The 7200-nt window shown below is 43.4% G+C and overlaps 1 protein-coding gene across 1 annotated transcript; it reads left to right on the top strand.

The window, feature by feature from the left end:
* The first annotated feature begins 1462 nt into the window (after positions 1–1462).
* On the top strand, positions 1463–2373 carry LOC132570075 (taste receptor type 2 member 41-like). The gene is given in 2 exon segments (XM_060236515.1): positions 1463–2297; positions 2300–2373. Coding segments are annotated over 2 exon segments (909 nt in total).
* The last annotated feature ends 4827 nt before the right edge of the window (positions 2374–7200 follow it).

Consider the following 7200-nt stretch of genomic DNA (forward strand, 5'->3'; position numbering starts at 1 on the left):
GAAGGGAATTGAAAACAAATCAGCCGGTATCATAATGCCCCTGTATAAATCGATGGTGCGGTCTCATTTGGAGTACTGTGTGCAGTTCTGGTCGCCGCACCTCAAAAAGGATATTATAGCATGGGAGAAAGTCCAGAAAAGGGCAACTAGAATGATTAAAGGGCTGGAACACTTTCCCTATGAAGAAAGGTTGAAACGCTTGGGGCTCTTTAGCTTGGAGAAACATCAACTGCGGGGTGACATGATAGAGGTTTACAAGATAATGCATGGTATGGAGAAAGTAGAGAAAGAAGTACTTTTCTCCCTTTCTCACAATACAAGAACTCGTGGGCATTCGATGAAATTGCTGAGCAGACAGGTTGTGATTGCAGTTCCCAAACTGGCGTGGCTGCAACTAGACTGCCGCTTCTGCCCACTTTCAGAGAATCCTTCTTCAGGCAGCTCACCAAGGGATACAGTTTCAATTTGGCTCTGCTCTGCTTATCTCCAGGGATCAAGCACGGCTCCACACTTCTCTTTCTCCTTAGCTTCTACTTATCTGCAATTCGCCTGCATTGGTGAACTGGACTTCAGGAAGTCCTACAAATGAAGAAAAACACTGAACATTGTAAAATGGACTGTGAAATAATTTCAAATTAATGTGGAAAGTATTGTGATTTAAAATATTGTTTTCAATATATATTAGTTAAAGCTCTCACGGAGTGTCCTCTTATATACCTCACACCAGGTCGGCTCCTGCCTCGCCAGATGACACCACCGCTGCCTGGCCGCCCATCCAGAGACTGAGGGCGTTTTCCCACAGAGCTTACCTCGGAGCGACGTCCCTCTTCACGGCGCAGCGTCTGCGCGGATTTCCCACCAACTGCTCTGCAGAACCAGGAAGTGCCGGACCTTTTGCGTCGCAGATGTAAACCGCTAAAAACCAGTTTACGTTAGCGATGCAAAAGCCGCAGCTCTTCCTGGTTATGCGGAGCAGTTGGTGGGAAATCCGCGTAGACGCTGCGCGGTGAAGAGGGACGTCGCTCCGAGGTAAGCTCTGTGGGAAAACGCCCTGAGCCGCTGAGCCTCTTCCTCCACTTCCTCCTCTTCTGGTATGCAGTAGCCCACCCTTGCCAAGAGATGGCACCGTAAGCAGTGGCCTACTTGGCTGACACCTTAGCACCAGCTCTGCCTGGGCTGCAGAAAAAAAAGTCCCTAAATTGGAATGTTTATCTCTTCGCCCCCCCCCCCGCCCCCCTCACTCCAGATTTAAAGCAATAGTTCTAATTGCTGGAAATATGTGTATAACTTGATACCTGGCTGCATCATTAGTAACAGAATCCTTCCTCAGATTTGCATCTCACTCTCTAAATATCGTGCCACGACTATTAATAAAGCCCTCAAAGCCAGAGTTTTCTCTGCAAAACATCACAAAGGAATCAGGAAAGACACAATTTAATTCGTCTGGTTCCCAAATACGGCAATGATGGACAGAGAGCTGCTTTCCTCACTGAGAGCCTTTTTTCTGATCATCTTTGTAATCGAGTCCATTGTTTCCCTGTTAGGGAATGGATTCATCCTAGCCGTGAACGGCCACAGCTGGCTCCGCAGCAAGAAGATGATCCCTTGTGAGTTCCTCTTGACCGCACTGGGCCTCTCCAGGTTCCTTATGCAGTGGATTTCCATGAGCCATCAATTTGTGTATTCCAGCTCTCCATATCTATTTGATAAAACAGAGCAGGCATTTGGCTTTTCCTGGACTTATATCAACACAGCCAGCCTCTGGTGTGCGACATGGCTCAGTGTCTTCTACTGTGTGAAGGTCACAAACTTTACTTCCCCTCTCTTTTTATGGCTGAAGCTAAGAATTGGGGTGCTGGTGCCCAGACTCCTTGGAATATCTCTCCTAGCTTTCATAATCTGCTCTGTTCATCCAGTTATTAGGCATTTTGAAGTTGATAAATTACCAGAGAACACCAGCCACAGTGAGGTTTATAGCACCAATCGTTTAATGTTTTTAAATACTCTTCACATTTTTTTTACTGCCATCAATTTTTGCATCTGCTTAACAGCATCCCTTGTTTTACTTCTCTCTCTGTGGAGGCACATGAGGAATCTGAAGAAGAGCGGCCTCAGCACCAAGGACTTCAGCACTCAGGCCCACCTCAGAGTCATGAAGCCTTTGTTCCTCTCCCTCTTCTTCTACATTTTGCATTTTGTTGTCACAATTATTGTTCTAATTAATGTTTTCAACTATGGCAAGCTTGAGCACCTGATTTGTGAGATACTCCTGACTTCGTATCCTTCAGTACACTCAATCACCTGATATTTACCAACCCCAAGCTGAGGAAAGTGTGTAGCCATGTTCTAAACTTCAGAAAAAGTACCTCATGAAGAGGACATGAGCTGCCTTCTATCCAAGAGAGAAGACCCTACGGGCTCATCATTCTGTCTCTTTCTGTGTTAATAGCCTATTGTTGCTAGGTACAGAAGTCTGGCAGATATTTTCCAATTGTGAGGACAGCCAACTAACAGAAAAAAGATGCAGACAATTCACCCACACCTTTGAATTTCTGGAAATGGAGGATAACACCAAGGGCATTGTGGGGCCAGTCTCTTCACGTTGCTTCAACCTTGGGGAAGGTCTGTTCACTGCCTTTGAAAGAACCGGGGTACACCTAGAGATGTCAAGGCCTGGAAAAAAACCAGAAAAAAATGGAAAAACCCCTGTTTTTTCCCCGTTTGTTTTTTTTTTTTTGCCTGAAGCCTTTTTTTGTTTTTTTCCAAAAAAATGGAAAAAAGAAAAAAAAATTGATTATGGAACGTTTTATTTTTAACATGATGAGTAAAATATTTTAAGACAAAGTGTTCAAACAGTAAACAGGTCAGGAGATTGTTGATCCATTTGTTACAATTACACATAAATATTATTTTAAAAGTAAATTCTGTTTGTAATAATTGTTGGATACATTATATTTTTAATGCTAGTTGCGATAATTTCATGCCAAGTAAAATTGTCCATGGTCATATTTTATGTTCCTAAGGTAACAGAATGACTTTCAATCTGGAAAAGAAAAAAGAAGTGCTAATGCAGCATTTTTTTCAATTTTTACAAAAATTTCCATTTAAAAAAAATGGAAAAAAAACCTGGGAGGTTTTCCGAGCTTCAAAATTTCCAGAAATTTTACACTTGAGCCTGCCTTAAAACACACACCTCTTCTCAAATCCTGTCTTCAGCCATTTTTAATTTAGACACATTTGCTTCAGGTAGCTTAATATCCTGTTTTCTTGGTGGAAAATTTCAATAGACTAAAGGACAATTTCATTCACTCCCGAGACACTTTCTAACTGTTTCTAAAACAATCCGAATGATCCAATGCTATGAAGGAATCTCTGTGGGCCAGTGTGGTGTGACAGTTCAACTTAGTTATGAATAGGGGAGAGCTCGGGCTTGTTGCAGCAACCCTGGTTTTGCCCCAAAATGGGGACAGAAGAGCCATGTATGCTGTCCTAATCGCTTTGAAGGCTGCCCTTTAAATGTACTGGAGAGATACATCTCAACAGCATTTGGGACTTTCTTGATGACACATCAGTGCTTTTGGAGAGAGACACTCAATTGTTTTTCTCCATGGGAAAGTGATTCTTTTTTCATTTCTTTTTCACCTTACTGTCTTAAGGATGTTGACTCCTAAAGTAGCCGGACTGAGCAGTTCAGTGTGATTTAATCTCTAATAAATGTGCACAGGATTACTAAACCTTGTATGTCCATTGATATTGGCTTTTTTTGTAGCAGGAACTCCTCTGCATATTAGGCCACACACCCCTGCTGTAGCCAATCCTCCAAGAGCTTACAATAGGCCCTGGACTGAGAGCTCTGTAAGCTCTTGGAGGATTGGTTACAACAGGGGTGTGTGGCCTAATATGCAAAGGAGTTCCTGCTACAAAAAATTCCCTAGATGTGATCCTTCTGCTTTGGGATTGCACTGGAGAACTCCTACTCTCCCGGCTTTCTGCAAACTAAGCAAAACTGAATTATTCAAGAGGGCTTTTTTGTACATGAAATAGAGCTGTACTGTAACAATATGGTTCAGAAGAAGCTTGGGGTAGAGATGAGTTAGGGAGTGTAGACTATACCACTGTGTTTAATTCATGCTAAAGCTGTTTTAAAAAAATGCTTAATTGAAGTATTTTAAAATCATGGAAACTTTGTATGTTTTTATTTTCCTTTTGTATGCCTGGTCTAAGGACTGCAATACCAATAAACATTAAATTAAAATTCATGCTATTTGTTGTTGTTAAAGAGGTTCCTTTTGTGTAATGTTTGCATTTGTTTCATGCAGGGATTTTCTTGAGCAGAAATGCGCAGGAACGCAGTTCCGGCTGGCTTGGCATCGGGGTGTGTGTGTGTGGCCTAATATGCAAATGAGTTCCCACTGGACTTTTTCTATTTAAATAATGGTGATGTCGGGGGGGTGTAGCCTGATATGCAAAAAAAGCCCTGGTTTCATGTTTCATGTGTCATTAGGGTTGCCAATCCCCAGGTAGAGGCAGGGGATTGCTTCTGTAGAATCAAGATGGCCAGATCTATTTTCTCCCTTCTCTGCCAGTCCTCAGATTTTTGTACTTCACCAGGCCCAAGAGAATGGTCATAGAGCCCCAAGAGAGGAAAGAGAAAGGCCAACAATATGGAAGGGTGACAGCCACAAATCCTGACATCCCAAGCACTGTGAAGGTGGCACACAACAACTTATTATAGCCTTGGTCATATGTTTCTGGAAAAAAAATCTCTGAATATTTGTGTACAAGACACCTGGCCATGACCCTAGTAACAGCATCCCCCTTACATTTGCATCTCAATCTGCGTAGCGTTATTCGAGTCTTATGAAAACCTCAAGCATCAGTTTGCTCTGGTGAACGTTAAAGTAAAACAAAGAGAGCCACACCCTAATTCGACTTGTTTCCTGACATTTGTCTCAGTGTTGTGTATGCGAACCAAAGTGAAGACTTATATGGGTGTCCCTGCCAGGCTCATTGGAGCCATTTGCACTGAGCTTGGGGACTCAGGAACAATGGGCAGCAGGATCCAAATCCCTGCTGCTCTGCTCCAATCACAGGCCCCCTGCTGGTTTGAATGATCCAATAACGTGCTTGCGCGGGAACCCAGGGTTGTATATAGACTGGCTCACTTAGCCAATCTTAGAGTGCAGCCCTATACTATGCTATACCTAATAAAGAGCTATGTTCACTACCACCTCGCCTCTTCATTGCATTGAACCCACTATATTATACGCAGAATTTGACAGTGATGGGACAGAAACATGTTTAACCCACTACATGTCATTCTCCAGGTTTTTTACTGCATCGAGTCTGTTGCTGTCATTTTAGGGAATAGATTGATCGCAGCTATGTACAGGTACAGGTGGCTCGAAAGCAGGAATTATCCCCTTGTGGTTGCATCTTGACGAGTTTCAATATCTGTGTGTAAAACAAAACTCCTGTGATTGTTTACCCATTTACTGCACTTCTGAATCAATACGAACAAGTATATGGGACACCATTGGCCATCAGATACCTAAAGGGATCTCATCCAACAAAATTTGAGACTAGAATGATGCTTTCAATGCCGAGGAGGAGGAGGAGGAAGAAGAATGGTGGTGGTGGTACTGAATTTATACCCCACCCTACGCTCTGAATCTCAGTCTCAGAGCAGCTTACAATCTTTACCTCCCCCCCCCCTCACAACAGACACCCTGTGAGGTAGGTGGGGCTGAGAGAGCTCTCCCAGAAGCTGCCCTTTCAAGGACAGCTCTGCGAGAGCTGTGACTGGCCAAAAGCCATTCCAGCAGCTGCGAGTGGAGGAGTGAGGTTCTCCCAGATAAGAGTCTATGCACTTAACCACTGCACCAAACTGGCTTCCAGAAGATCACTTTTCCATATAGAAATCTGGCTATTCTGACTTCATCACTTAGAGAAATTGCCCATTAATCTGTCACTTAGCTATCTCAAATTCAGGTGTAACGCAGGGCTTTTTTTGTAGCAAGAACTCCTTTGCATATTAGGCCACACACCCCTAATGTAGCCAATCATCCTGGAGCTTACAGTAGGCCCTGTATGAAGAGCCCTGTAAGCTCCAGGAGGACTGGCTACATCAGGAGGGTGTGGCCTAATATGCAAAGAAGTTCCTGCTACAAAAAAGCCTCGAGCATAAGGTAATATAAACTAGGCCTTCAAGGCATCATGCAAAGAGGAGGAACTCTGGAAACTGGGAGGGATTCATGGGCTCACTGGGATATATGTGGGCTTCCCAAGCAGGGCCAATACCACCTCCCTCAGGCTGCTGAGAAGATGGCACAGGGGAAGGCTGATGCTGCTTTTATCCACTGGCTGCCAATTACCAGTCTGCGATGGGCAGCTTGCCAGTTTCACCTGCCCACTCTCTTTTGTTCTCAGATGATTTTTTGGGGGGAAAGTGGAGGAACGGAGGGTGAGAGGTTATTGTGAAGCTGGTAATCTCACTACTAGTCACTCTGGCTGCAACCGTCTAGGAGTTTCCCCAGTCTCTATTGCCTTTGGGGGAATCCCTAGAAAGTCCTTGCCATAGTGACATCAGTTCCAGTTCCCAAAAGTGACATCGTTGTGTTATTGATGCTCTTCCTCCCTGCAAAGTTCTCAGGTCCACTAGGGCTTTTTTCATTAAAAACAATTGGCAATTGAAAATTATTACAATATTATAATAATACACACAGCTGCTTCTCCGAGTCTCCAATTTTCACCTTTTTCTTTAAAAAAGTTTCTATCCTATTTGATTACAAAGATATGCCTTTCTTCCCTTTCTCCACTCTGATTTTGCTTTCTTCCCTTCTTCAACTTTGATTTTATTTTCCCCCTACCTTCCTTCTTGTATTTCCTGGCAGCTTGGTTCTTCATCCCTATGACCTTTCCTTAGGTTTCCAAATGAAATTGTAGTAGCCATTTCAGGTTACCTAAGAAACCACAATGTTCAGACAATGGGAAATCCATGCATGTTCACACAATGCAGCAATGCTGCATACCATACTTCAGAAATGCAACTGCGGCCGGATCCAACACCATGTGAACAGAACGTCAGCACAACATTTACTGAAGGCCATTGTGTAGATAACCATGGTGGTAGACTAGACTAAAAGATGATGAGTTATCTGCAGGTTTGCTCATGTTCCCCTTGCTACAATGTGCTTGTAG

The sequence above is a fragment of the Heteronotia binoei genome, chromosome 4, assembly GCF_032191835.1.
Source record: "Heteronotia binoei isolate CCM8104 ecotype False Entrance Well chromosome 4, APGP_CSIRO_Hbin_v1, whole genome shotgun sequence".
Lineage (NCBI taxonomy): Eukaryota > Metazoa > Chordata > Lepidosauria > Squamata > Gekkonidae > Heteronotia > Heteronotia binoei.